Here is a 12,682-nt window from a genome sequence, read left to right as displayed (position 1 = left end):
GAGAGAGAGAAGAGAGAAAGTGAAAAAAAAAAATGGGGGCGCGGGGAAAACACATTTTGTCTCTCGAAAATTCCTCCCAAAAACAAAAGAAGAAGAAAGGGAAGAGTTTTGGTTTTTAATCCCCCGCGGGGCGCTCGCACTTTTCATCATACTTCAAAACTTTATCAGAGTGTATCACGACAGAGAATAATACTGATACTACTAAGAAGAGAGCACTCTGATCTGATTTGATCATCAATTAATCATCATGTTTCGAAACCGAGGAGGAGGAAGAGGCAGAAAGAAACCATCATCATCCAAAAAGAAGGAAGAAATCAAACGCATTTTAGTGGACTTGACGGAGTATAAAACGACGCAATGTTGTGGCATTTCCTATTACAACCCGTTCGTGCAGTTTTATTATTACATGAGAAAAATGATCATCATTTATGGATGGCCCTTAGTCTTCATGATCGTCTCGGTGATGTTTGGCGTGAAAGGAGCGATGATTGGTTTAGTCGGGTCGAGTGGACTTCCGTACGCCCAAAAATACTTGAAATTGAGCGCGATTGAGATGCAAAAATACGGCATCGTGGCTTCGTTTCCGTGGACGGTGAAGCCTTTGATTGGGATGATTAGCGATGGAGTTCCTATTTTTGGATACAACAAGAGATGGTACATCGCCGCTTCGTCTTTAATCGGATCGGGTGCGATTTACTTCATTGCCACGTATAAGTTTGATCGATCGAACGGTTTGTATTACATCGCCGGCTTGACGCTCATCAACGCCCAAGTCGCCATCGCGGATTTACTCACAGAAGGGAAATACGCCGAAGCCATGCGATACAATCCAAGCCACTCTGCGTCTATGGTTTCGTACGTGTGGGGTAACATTACTTTAGGCGGGATTTTAGCGACGGTCTTATCCTACATCGCGCTTAAAGATGAAAACTATCATCTTCTCTTTTGGATGGCGTTGCCTTTTGCCGTGCAATGTTTTCTCACCTCGGCGAGCGGGTTATTGCCGGAATTGAGAGTAAAAAGAAGCAAGAAAGGCGAAGTTGTCGTCGATGACGACGAGGACGACGACGACGACGAGGAGGAGGACGATGGAATGGGACCGAGTAACGCGAAGAAATCTGTCACGTTTGCAGACAGTGAGGAAGACGAGGAGACGAAGAAAGCGAAACGAGAAAAAAGATCGATGAACATGATGGCAATCTTGATGGGTATCATTTGCGTTGTTATTGCTGGCATTCAAATTGCAGGTTTAGATGAGACTACAGTCTTAGCCATCACCTCGATTTCGTGCTTACTTTTGTCGATGTTGATATATTTCTTTCTGCCGAGACAGTTGGCAAAGGCGACGTTTTTCTTATTCATCACCTCCGTGCTATCGGTATCTTTCGGCGGAGCCATGACGTATTGGTTCACCGTCGATGCAAAATGCAATCCAGGCGGGCCACACTTTGACTACGTATATTTCACCGTCTACACGTCCATCGTTGGGCAATGTTCTGGAATCGTCGGTATTTGGTTGTTCAACATCTTCTTCTCAAAAGGGAGCTTACGAAAAGCGTTCTGGATTTCGAGCGTGATTTCGTCGCTCGGATCGTTTTTCGATTACGCAATCGTGAAGCGATGGAATGTGGACTATTTGAGCATTCCCGATAAAGCATTTTACATGTTTGGCGATGCGGTGTTAGAATCTATCGTCGGCATGATGGCGTACATGCCGTCTGTAGTGTTGATTGCGAAAATGTGTCCGAAAAATTTAGAAACGACAATGTTTGCCATTTTAGCCAGTTTTGCAAATTTAGGGGGGTCTTTAAGTGGTTCTTTCGGGACATTTGCGATGGATTACGCGGGCATTAAAACCGATTTGACTTCGGGAAGTTGCAACTGGGATAACTTGCCGAATCTCATCTTGATTTGCGGTATTTGCTTGCCGCTTCTCGCGATTCCTCTGACGTTCATCTTCGTTCCAAACATTTTGATGACGGATACTATCACAGATTTCGATAATTCCTCAAAGAAAGTTGGCGATAAGTACGTCACCGAGGAAGAAAAGAAATCTTTGATAAAGTGAGAAGAAGAAGAAGATGGAGAGAAAAAGAGAGAGAAGGATTCCTGTACAACAAAGATTTATTTATAGAAAAAGCAGCAAAGCGCTCGTAGCACCATTTTTGTAGTATATGTGTTTATAACAAAAACAAAAACAAGTATTCAATATAAATTACTAGCACCAATCGCAGCACAGATTAAAGAATATAAAACTACTACCTACTAGTAGTACTACTGTAGTACATGTGCAGCAAATTATTGCATATAAAACTGCTAAACTTGGCAGACTAAACACCCCATTAACCCTCCCGGTTGAAGTTCGTAATGCGTCGCTTCTTCGAAGCCCGCTGCTAAAGCTAAATCGACCAACTCCGGTCCAGTTGGAAACCTCTCAATGCTTGGTCTCAAATATTTATACTCCGCTTCGACGTCGTTCATTTTCGCGAAAGGGACGACGACGTTATCGAGAATAAATCCAGATACTTGATTGGTTGTCTCGTCTCTGGAGTTGTTGAAATCTAAGATGGCGACTTTAGTGCCGTTTTTTGCTACGCGTTTCAACTCGGACAACGCCTTTGGAATATCTCTCACATTTCTTAGCCCGTACCCCATCGTGATGGCATCGAACGTGTCGTCCTCGAATGGCAAATCTAAAGCGTCGCCTTGTACCCATTTAATTTTTGCCGTGTTCGTTTCGTTACTCGTCGACGGCGTCTTCTCTTCCATCTTTTCCGCCGCTCGCCTCAGCTGGTTTTCCGCAAAGTCCAAACCAAACACCGTTCCTTTGTCGCCAACTCGATCCGAAAGTCTCTGCGCGATATCACCGGAACCGCAGCAGACGTCTAGAACTGTATCTCCTTTTCTCGCTCCCGACCATTTCACCGTCGCTCGCTTCCATGCGCGGTGTAAGCCTAAAGATAAAACGTCGTTCAATTGGTCGTACACTGGCGCTATGTCGTTGAAGAGGTCTTGCCTCTCCGACGCGGCTTGAGTGGTTTGCTCGAACGGATTACCCGCAATATCAGAAGAAGATGATGATGTGGAAGCGACGAGCGCAGTTCTCTGTCCTCTTCCTCTTTTCCTTTCCGTCGTTGCAGTCGCGTTTTTAGTACTGCGCTGACGCTGCTTTGGAGGAAAGGACGAGGAAGAGGAAGAGACGCTTCGAGAAAATCTTAAATGCTGTTTCCTTTGTCTCTGTCGTTGTTGTCGTGTGTTTGTGGCGGATGTGGTCGTCGTCGTCGAATGCATTCTTGAAAAGGAGGCCAGTTAGTTCCTTCGGATGGGCGTCTTGCTCGTTCCCGTAGGATGATGAGACAGATGATGATGATGAGAGTGAAATGTGGTGTTCTTTTTTAAGAAAGAAGGAATTTTGAGAGATGAAGTTTTTTTTGTTATCCCGGGAAAAGAGAGAAAATACACGAGGGGAGGCCAAGAAAAAACGCGACTCTTACTTCTACTGCGACTCTTACTCTACTACTCTTACTCATCACTCCTATTCTCATCGCTGGTAGTATTGATTGACGACAAAAATGACGAGGAGGAAGAGCGTGTCCTTCTTCTCTGCCAAGGGGCCATTAATGCTGCTGCTGCATTACGTCTTCCTCTTCGTTTTGTTTCTTCTTTTGTCTCCTCCTATCTTGGCTGCTGCACAAACAACCACGAAGAAGTCGTCTTGTCCATTAATTGGAGAGAATGCCGATATTACGAAAGGTAACGACGACGAGATAACGAGTTTTACGAAACCCCTCCGTTCATCGTGCGGAAGTGATATTCTTTCGAGCGATGGCGCGTGTACGATTTGTGCGTCAGCAATTGATACTCTCATCCTCTCCAGGATACCATTGACCAGCGAAGAACTGAGAACATTTGATATGAAAGCGTGCGGAGCTTTCTTCATCGAAAGCGGCGCATCCGTCACAACGCTTCTCGGCATGAGAAAGTGCGAGAGAGAAGAATCTGCGGCGTATCGTACGCTTCTAAACGAGGAGAAAGGGCGAAAACAAGGAGAAGGAGGAGGAGGAGAAGAAGAAGAAGAAAAACGGAGAAAAGAGGATAAAGCGGGGAGAGATCCTTCCGTGTTGTATTGCTTCTTGTTCTTTTGCAGTTTTCCACTACTCGATATTGGAATCAGTGAGAAGTTAATTCCTTTTTACTTTGCGTTTGTGTTCATAATTTCGTTGGGAGTTTTATCTGTAATGTTGTGCAAGCTATTTCTCGTTCGCCAACGTCAAAGACGACGGCGGAAAGAAAAGGAAATAACGCGCGAAGACGACGTGGGCAGTCAAAGTCCCTCTCGTTTAACTAGTTAGTTGCTACAGGTATTGGTTGTTATTGGTTTTAAACGAAATTATATTCCAAAAAGTAGTAAATTCAATACACTCATTCTCATGATCTCTTCTTCTATAACGCTGATCTCTCTCTTATTCTATTATTATATATACGCTTCACTCATCACAAACAAAAATTTACACGAGAAGTGATCCTTAGGCGGCGGCTTTGGCATCAGCCTTGGCCTTTTGGAGCTCTTGTTGGATATTCATCGGCACCGGTTCGTATCTCGCGAGCTTCATGGAGTAGTTCGCTCTGCCCTTCGTCATACCTCTTAATTTGGAAACGTAGTTGAACATTTCCGCCAACGGCACGAAGCACAAGACAGTCTTCAATCCACCTGGCTTGTCACCGAGCTCACCAATTTGGCCTCTTCTACTGTTCAAGTCCCCGATAACATCACCCATAGATTCTTCCGGGCAGATAACATCGACTTGCATCATCGGCTCGAGAAGCTTCGGCCCGCACTTCGGGATACCTTCTCTGAACGCAGCCTTGGCGGCGATTTCAAAAGCCATGACGGAGGAATCGACATCGTGGTAGCCGCCGTCAAACAACGTGGCACGAACATCAACAACCGGGAAACCAGCGATGACACCCGTCATCATGGAATCCTTCAAGCCCTTCTCGACACCCGGAATGTATTCTTTCGGGACAGAACCACCCTTCAAGTCAGTCGCAAACTCGAAGCCTGTTCCCGGTTCGAGCGGTTCAAACTTGATTTGAACGTCGGCGTATTGACCGGAACCACCAGATTGCTTCTTGTGCGTGTATTTGATGCTCGCCGGCTTGGAGATGGATTCTCTATAGTTGACTTGCGGCGCACCGACGTCAGCTTCAACCTTGAATTCTCTCTTTAATCGGTCGACGATGATTTCCAAATGCAATTCGCCCATACCTTCGATGACGGTTTGGTTCGTCTCTTCGTCGCGAGTAAAATGGAAAGAAGGATCTTCGGCGGCCAACTTGACCAAACCAGTAGACATCTTCTCCAAATCCGCCTTGGATTTCGGCTCGATGGCAACCTTGATGACTGGATCAGGGAATTCCATTCTTTCCAAAACGATGGGTTTGTCGTTGTCGCACAAAGTGTCGCCAGTCGTGGTATCTTTCAAACCGGCAACGGCGATGATATCACCAGCTCTGCACATTTTGACATCGTTTCTTTCGTTCGCGTGCATTTCCATCAAACGACCAATGCGTTCTTTTTTGCCCTTGACGGAGTTGTAGACGTAAGATCCACTTTCCATAACACCTGAGTAGACTCTGACGAAAGTCAAAGTGCCGACAAACGGATCCGCCATGACCTTGAAGGCCAAACCGGCGAAAGGTTCGTCATCGGACGGCTTTCTCGCCATGACTTTTTCAGCGTCACCTTCGGCGGAACCATTAACGTCAGGCAAGTCAGTCGGCGCCGGGAGGTAATCGAGAACGGCATCCAACAGCGGTTGCACGCCCTTGTTCTTGAACGCAGAACCGCACGCAACCGGGACAAAGTCCAAGGCGATGCAACCCTTACGGATGCACTTTTTCAAGTCTTCAACGCTCGGTTCTTCGCCTTCCAAGTACATCATCATGATATCCTCGTCTTGTTCAACCGCAGTTTCGATGAGTTGAGCTCTCATTTCCGCGCACTTTTCTTTCAAGTCATCCGGAATTTCTTGGTATTCGAACGAGGCGCCGAGTTCTTCCCCGTTCCAAACGATGGCTTTGTTTTCAACTAAGTCAACAACGCCGGCGAATTCTTCTTCGGCACCAATCGGGACTTGGATAACGAGCGGTTTCGCGCCCAAGTTCTTGACGATCATATCGACAGTTCTGAAAAAGTTAGCACCCATTCTGTCCATCTTGTTGACGAAGCAAATTCTCGGGACGCCGTACTTATCCGCTTGTCTCCAAACGGTCTCTGATTGCGGCTCAACGCCGGCAACAGAGTCAAAGAGGCAGATGGCACCATCTAAAACTTTCAAGGCACGTTCGACTTCCAAAGTGAAATCGACGTGACCCGGAGTGTCAATGATGTTGATACGGGAGTCTTTCCACGCGCACGTCGTCGCGGCGGAGGTGATGGTGATACCTCTCTCTTGTTCTTGTTCCATCCAATCCATGGTGGCCGCACCTTCGTGGACTTCTCCAATCTTGTGAGATTTACCGGTATAGTAAAGGACACGCTCGGTGCAAGTAGTTTTACCCGCATCGATGTGCGCCATGATACCGATGTTACGGTACTTCTCCAACGGCACCACGCGCGCCTCCGCTTCTTCTTTGGCAGCACGAACGATGACGTTCTTTCTCGAGGCTTTCTTCGAGGAGCCTTTCGCGCGAAGCTGTATTTATTTTATCAAGTTTTGTTATACGAGTATATAGAGAAAGAATAAAAGCGGTCAGTCTTTGTGATGATGATGATGATGATGATGATGAGTCGTTCGTAAGGACGGACGCGCGTCCGTCCTCCGGTCTGTCACTTTTTCTTGCCTATTTTTATAATCTTTCACCTCACCCAATCATGAGTGAGATAGATTTCGCGTGTGACGGCGAGAGGAGTAAAAACAGATTACGCGCGGCGAAAAGTGACACCGAGCACACGTTGGAGCGAACTGAAAGACCGCAATTCTCGTACTCAAAGTATTTGTACGCGAGAATTGCGCTCTTTCAGTTCAAAAGGAACATCGGAAGACCTCGTCGCGCTCGATGAAGCTTTTATCCATCTCATCACTGTGGACGTCACTCCGCCCCCAAATTGAGCACGGTGGGCGCTTTTTTTTCTCCCAAATTCGCACGACACAACAAAGGAGGAAAAAAATAATAATACTAACGACAACGTACCGCCGAGGCATTGGTTAACACTCTGGATGAGCTGAGCGCGTGAGACATTTTAGTTTGTGAATGATTGAATGTGCGACAATTTAGTGACGTTTGAGGTTCGCGTGCGCTCTTTTTGCTTTCTCTTCTGTTCTTCTTCGAAGATGATTTTTCAGTTTGCGCCTAAAAAAAAAAAGAGCAACACACACAAAAGTAAAAGGGAGAACCAGAGCCGCAAACTCGACTTTGTGCTGATGTCATCAATAAAGCAGCGAAAAAACAAAAATAAGCACTCGTAGAAAATCGTAGAAAACGTCACTCCAAACACCTCTTTAAAACAACAAGAACAAAAGATGTTCACGCTCGCGGCATCATCTTCCACCGTCGTCGTGGCAGGACGCATCTCGTCCTCCTCCTCCACCTCTTCTTCCTCGAAGACGAGCGCATCCATTCCTTCTTTGGGTGGTGGTTTAATCAGCAAGAACTCAAAAACGAATAATTTCGTTTCCTTTCATAAATCATCATCAACACAAAAACAACAAAAACGAGGAACCCGAGAAAACGTCGTCATCAGAGCGACGGAGAACGAAGAAGATGAATACATGTTCAAACCGACGGCGAACGCGGGAGGTAAAGGCGGCGTCTTAGATCGCGATAACCCTTTGTTGGAGGAGAAATTTGCAGTCATAGGCGACGGCGAACACGAGTAAGTCGTTTTATTCTTTGTATTCTCTCTTTCTTTCTGTCAGTCGTCGTCCGAGAAGTTTTGTTCTATCTTCTTTGTCTTCTTTTTGTCAGTCATCATCTTTTCAAGGGAGCGAAAATATTGACGACAATAACAACAAACTCATCACGCTCTCTATCTATCCATTTATCCATCATCTATCGTTCCTCCACCTCATCAAACGAAACAGATGCCAATCGTGCATGTACCAATATTCACCAAAGAAAGGGGACGACTTCTATCCAGTCTCCGCGGGAACGCCGTTTAAAGACTTGCCAGAAGACTGGAACTGCCCGGTGTGCGGCGCGTCCAAGTCAAAGTTCAAATCCATCGGCAAACAAGTCGCTGGCTTCGAACAAAACCAAGGTTACGGGTTTGGAACGAACAGTATGACCGAAGGCGAAAAGTCAAAATTGATTTACGGCGGTTTGGCTTTATTCTTTGTGTTCTTCTTGGCTGGATATTTGTTAGAATAAAAAAGAAGAAGAAGCGGAAAGGCGAAAGAAAGACTAAGCGCGCATTATTCTTTCTACTTTGGAATGTGGCGTCGTCGTCGTCGTGTTTACTCGATTGCACACGCGCTCTTTTAATAATACTATCTATTGCTACTACACATACTGCTCACATTTTAAGTACGGTTTTCCCATCGCTCGCTCGCGACGCGTTTTCGCGAAGAACGACCACAAAAGACGTCGTCCAAACCTCACAAAAAATAGGTGAAAGAGATGTCGATGATGGAAACAACAACAACAACACGAACTCGTCTGCGAGGACGAGATATTCGTGCGATCTTCTCATCATCACCACCACCACCATCTTTTTTCCTTTCTCATTGCGCACTACTCGTCGTTTTGTTGTCATTCATATATGTCGTTGAAGCTTCTTCTTCATTTTCATCCTCATCGTCCTTCGCATCCATGTCGGAGCTGAGCATGTCGCACGTGCAGAAAGCCATCGATGAACTGCAAGAGAAACGAAACGAAGCGATTGAATACACGACTGAGAACAGGAAATCTTTAGACGTTATCCCAGAGGCGGATGATTTAGATCAATTAGAAAGAGAGGAAGAGGAAGAGTCCAGCTCAGTGAGCGTGTTGTTGGGTGGACAAATAAGCGAGTTGGCGTTAGCGAACGCGAAGAAAAATACGAAACCGAAACCGCCGACGTTTGGGAGTTGTTCTTCTACGTCTGACTGTCAAGGGGATCGAATGTTTTGCATCGACGGTAAGTGCAGATGTCCGGTGTTCTTTCCAGATGGAGAAAATTGCGACGTGCCGAGGGAGCCAGAAGATGGAGACTGGTGTTTGACGCCGCTCAAAGAGTGGCCGAAAGCTGGGCCGAAATACAAGAAGAACAAGAAAGTGTTGCACGACTTTAGCACGTGCGCGATTGTAGGGTCCGCGGGAACGATGCGAAACTCAAACTTAGGCGGCGAAATTGACGCACACACTGCGGTCTTTCGATTCAACGAGGCGCCACACAAAGGCTACGAGAAAGATGTCGGTTCAAAGACGACGCTTCGATTCCAAAATCGCGACCGATCGGGATTCGCAGAGAAGGATGGAGAAATTTGCGTCGTTCGGGAAGGGAAGTGGTACAAGGGACAAAACTCGAAGGGAAAGTGTAGATTAGAACAAATGCCGGATAAGGTGGAAAAGTACGTCGACGGACACTGGAAAGTACACAAAACAAACGCGCCGAAGGATGTTGGACGACCGTGGATGAGTAACGGGATGGCGGGCATCACGTTTGCAATGCACATGTGCGCACGAGTCGATGTCTATGGTTTCACTTTCGGTACCGGGTATTATTTCAAGAAGTATTTAGGTAAAGCTAAGGATTGGGGACGTCCAGGTGGGTTTATTCGCCCGCCAAGCAAAGGTTTAGCGAACAGACACTCGTGGATAAAAGAGCGAGAGTGTTTATTAAAGCTATCGGAAGAGCTTCCGAATTCAGTTATCGTACACGAGTCCGCTCAAAAGGGCGGCAGAGGTGGTGGTTTCGCACATTCGACGAAAGGACGTCGTTTATTGTTGAACGATACGGCAACGATGCACTGAAGGAAACAACAATTAGCGAGCTCATGCGTTGTAAGTAACCTTTAATTAGATTCATAAATTATTATGCACGTGTATATAAATAACAAGAATTTTTAAGCTTCGTTCTCCTTCTGTTCCGCCTGTGTGCCACATTTAGAGCTTCAACACCTGGACCGTGATATCATCGGTGGAGCCACCTTTCACGGCGGCGGCGATGAGTTCTTTGGCAACGGTTTGCGGGTCAGCAGTCGTCGCGTTCAACATTTCCGCGATCTTTTCGTTCGTCAAACCGCCACCCCCGCCTCGGACTTCGTTCTCGAACAAACCATCGGAAGCGCACAATACCCAAGTGTCTTTCTCCGTGATTTGTTCAAAAGCGCAATCTGGTTCCGCGTTCAAACCAAATCCAGACCCATAATCGGCATTCTTCTCTCCGATACCTTCGAACTTCCCGGAAGTTTTCAAAAAAGAATCACCAAACGCTCTCGAAAGCGCCAAAACGCCGCCAACTCTCCACGTTCCATTCGTAAACTCAACCATCGATTTTCTCAAGTTCGGGTTTCCTCTGTCGATTCTCTTTCTCTCGTTTTCATCGTCCGGAATGTGGTCGACGGAAAGTTGCACCGCTTTCCCGTCTCTGATTAACAAAACTCTCGCATCTCCGACGTTCGCCGTGCACAATTTATTGCCATCAACGATTGCCGCTAAAGCCAAGGTACTGCCGCACTTGGCGCCGCCGATGCCGCGTTCGCCGAAGGATGCCCAAAAACCTTCCGGGGGCGCAATGCACACTTCATCGCACTCTATGCAACTCTCCGACAACGCCTCCAACGGAAATTTATCTGGATTCATATTCTTTGTGATCGTTTGATGTAAATTTTTAGAGAGCCAATCCGAGACGGCATCGCCTCCGTGACCATCCAAAGCAGATATGATTACCGAAGGTTTCCCTGGTTGCGGAGTTGGGTTAAACGTCGCCGCTAATCTGTCTTCATTGCTTTTTCTGACCGTACCTCTGACGGTAGCAGAACCTAAGTTCTTCTCCGAGTACACCGCATTGACGACGACGACGGCACCACGACCAACCTTTCTGTTGTTGTTGTTGTTGTTCGTCGTGCTCTTGAGAGAGGAAGACGTCGTCGTCGTGGAAAGTAATCTTCTCGAAAAAGAAGAAGAGGAAGAGGAAGAGGTGATACTACTCGTCGTCCTCGTCGTCGCGGCATTGAAAAGTGATGCGCTCATTGTTATTATGTTTTATTATACTCTCTTATTATATTTCAAAGTTTCAATCGTTCTTCGTGCGCGCGCAGTTAAAGTGTGATGTAGAAGAGAAGAGCGGAGAAGAAGTAGATATCCGTCCGATGCGTTTTTTTGTCCGATTTTTTTTTTGTTTTTTGTTTTTGGTGGTTGAGAAAGCGAAAGGAAAAAAGCAAAAAGAGGAGGAAGAGAAACTTTGACGCGTATTTATAATCTGTGTGTGTAATACATGTATCGACTAATAAAGATTTTCGTGAAATATTAACAACAAAGCATGAGTACATCTATCCCCCGATATGTGATGGTCAAGATTTAACTATGCATATATATATACTCTGTCTTAGATAGCCACACCAGCCTCTCTACAACCGTCCGCTACGGCTTTTACTCTGCCGTGGTACAAAAATCCTCCTCTATCAAACACGGCAGATGTGATGCCGGCGTCGACGCACTTCTTACCCAACATCTTACCCAACTCACTCGCCGCAGCCACAGTCTTCGTTTTCCACTCTTCGGAACCAACGACCGCTTTGACCTCTTGACTCTGCGTACCTAAGGAAACTAAAGTCTTTTGCGCGTCGTCGTCGATGACTTGCACAAAGACGTGTTGGTTGCTTCTGTACACGCTAATTCTCGGCCTATCGGCAGTTCCAGTGAGTCTGGAACGGATTTTTCGATGGCGCTGCTGTCTTTTCGCCTCTTTCGGCGTCAAGCGAGCGACCGTGGTCACGACCGTTTGCTTTTGTTGAGCTGTTGTTTAGAAGAAGAAGAAGAAGAAGAAGAAGAAGAGTGAGTAATTGAAACAAATTGGTTTTGGAGAAAGAAATTTTAGAAAAAAGTGGATAAACCTCTCCTCCTCCTCCTCCTTTTCTCCTCCTTTCCCAAATTTCTCTTGAGGTTTTCGAATTGGCGAAGATGCGCCTGGCAACGCACGCGCGAACACTCAAAGTGCACGTAACGCCATACAAAGATAGAAAAGTATCCATAGGATATGATTACTCTCTTTATTCACGCTTCGTGTGCTCTCTGAGTGATGTATCTCGCGGTTTCCTTACTCACGGTCGACCCAAATCGACGCCTCCGAGAAAATGCGACGACGAACGAGAGAGGAAAAGAGCAAAAAAAAGACGCAAAAAATGTGCCCGGAATTCGCGCGGACTATGCGCGACGCGAACTATGCACGCGCGTACCTCTACTGTTCGTGGACGTGGTAGGAACCGACGTGCCGACTAACGCTGATCGCATGGAGAGAGAAGAAAACATGATGATTCCCTTTTCACTTTTTTTTCCGCGCTTGTTGTGACGGATTTGTTTGTCTTTCTTCCTCGCGAACGCAGAGAGGAGAGAGGTTTTTTCTTGGTTTCCTTCTCAATCGATTCCTCAAAAAAAGAAGAGAGAAGAAAAGGGAGACAGAGGTGTGTTTGTGATACTTGATGAAATCATGTTGTTCGTTTGTTACACGTCATCGTGAAGATAAAAGAAGAAGAAG

The 12,682-nt window shown here is 46.3% G+C and overlaps 9 protein-coding genes across 9 annotated transcripts; 5 read left to right on the top strand and 4 right to left on the bottom strand.

Moving 5' to 3' along the window:
* Window positions 1-247: 247 nt before the first annotated feature.
* On the top strand, window positions 248-2,068 carry Bathy17g02200 (pteridine transporter; the record flags this gene model as incomplete). Its single annotated transcript, XM_007508413.1, has 1 exon — window positions 248-2,068. The coding sequence occupies one exon, from the start codon at window positions 248-250 to the stop codon at window positions 2,066-2,068; it is 1,821 nt and encodes a 606-aa protein (XP_007508475.1).
* Window positions 2,069-2,316: 248 nt separating this feature from the next.
* Window positions 2,317-3,291, bottom strand: Bathy17g02190 (ubiquinone/menaquinone biosynthesis methyltransferase; the record flags this gene model as incomplete). Its single annotated transcript, XM_007508298.1, has 1 exon — window positions 2,317-3,291. The coding sequence occupies one exon, from the start codon at window positions 3,289-3,291 to the stop codon at window positions 2,317-2,319; it is 975 nt and encodes a 324-aa protein (XP_007508360.1).
* A 281-nt stretch (window positions 3,292-3,572) lies between these two features.
* Window positions 3,573-4,352, top strand: Bathy17g02180 (unknown protein; the record flags this gene model as incomplete). The annotated part of the gene is made up of 1 exon (XM_007508229.1): window positions 3,573-4,352. One exon carries the CDS (start codon window positions 3,573-3,575, stop codon window positions 4,350-4,352), a length of 780 nt encoding a protein of 259 aa, XP_007508291.1.
* Window positions 4,353-4,526: 174 nt separating this feature from the next.
* Window positions 4,527-7,245, bottom strand: Bathy17g02170 (translation elongation factor G; the record flags this gene model as incomplete). The annotated part of the gene is made up of 2 exons (XM_007508372.1): window positions 4,527-6,698; window positions 7,198-7,245. The coding sequence occupies 2 exons, from the start codon at window positions 7,243-7,245 to the stop codon at window positions 4,527-4,529; spliced, it is 2,220 nt and encodes a 739-aa protein (XP_007508434.1).
* Window positions 7,246-7,526: 281 nt separating this feature from the next.
* Bathy17g02160 (unknown protein) lies at window positions 7,527-7,883 on the top strand (the record flags this gene model as incomplete). Its single annotated transcript, XM_007508358.1, has 1 exon — window positions 7,527-7,883. One exon carries the CDS (start codon window positions 7,527-7,529, stop codon window positions 7,881-7,883), a length of 357 nt encoding a protein of 118 aa, XP_007508420.1.
* A 217-nt stretch (window positions 7,884-8,100) lies between these two features.
* On the top strand, window positions 8,101-8,373 carry Bathy17g02150 (rubredoxin; the record flags this gene model as incomplete). Its single annotated transcript, XM_007508238.1, has 1 exon — window positions 8,101-8,373. The coding sequence occupies one exon, from the start codon at window positions 8,101-8,103 to the stop codon at window positions 8,371-8,373; it is 273 nt and encodes a 90-aa protein (XP_007508300.1).
* A 441-nt stretch (window positions 8,374-8,814) lies between these two features.
* On the top strand, window positions 8,815-9,957 carry Bathy17g02140 (beta-galactosidase alpha-2,6 sialyltransferase; the record flags this gene model as incomplete). Its single annotated transcript, XM_007508213.1, has 1 exon — window positions 8,815-9,957. The coding sequence occupies one exon, from the start codon at window positions 8,815-8,817 to the stop codon at window positions 9,955-9,957; it is 1,143 nt and encodes a 380-aa protein (XP_007508275.1).
* A 132-nt stretch (window positions 9,958-10,089) lies between these two features.
* Bathy17g02130 (predicted protein) lies at window positions 10,090-11,178 on the bottom strand (the record flags this gene model as incomplete). Its single annotated transcript, XM_007508390.1, has 1 exon — window positions 10,090-11,178. The coding sequence occupies one exon, from the start codon at window positions 11,176-11,178 to the stop codon at window positions 10,090-10,092; it is 1,089 nt and encodes a 362-aa protein (XP_007508452.1).
* Window positions 11,179-11,533: 355 nt separating this feature from the next.
* Bathy17g02120 (50S ribosomal protein L18) lies at window positions 11,534-12,157 on the bottom strand (the record flags this gene model as incomplete). Its single annotated transcript, XM_007508224.1, has 2 exons — window positions 11,534-11,943; window positions 12,148-12,157. 2 exons carry the CDS (start codon window positions 12,155-12,157, stop codon window positions 11,534-11,536), a joined length of 420 nt encoding a protein of 139 aa, XP_007508286.1.
* Window positions 12,158-12,682: the final 525 nt, after the last annotated feature.

The sequence above is a fragment of the Bathycoccus prasinos genome (genome assembly GCF_002220235.1).
Source record: "Bathycoccus prasinos genomic : Chromosome_17".
In the NCBI taxonomy this organism is placed as follows: domain Eukaryota; kingdom Viridiplantae; phylum Chlorophyta; class Mamiellophyceae; order Mamiellales; family Bathycoccaceae; genus Bathycoccus; species Bathycoccus prasinos.
The sequence above is the reverse complement of the archived record's forward strand: the minus strand, read 5'-3'. Positions and strand labels throughout refer to the sequence as shown.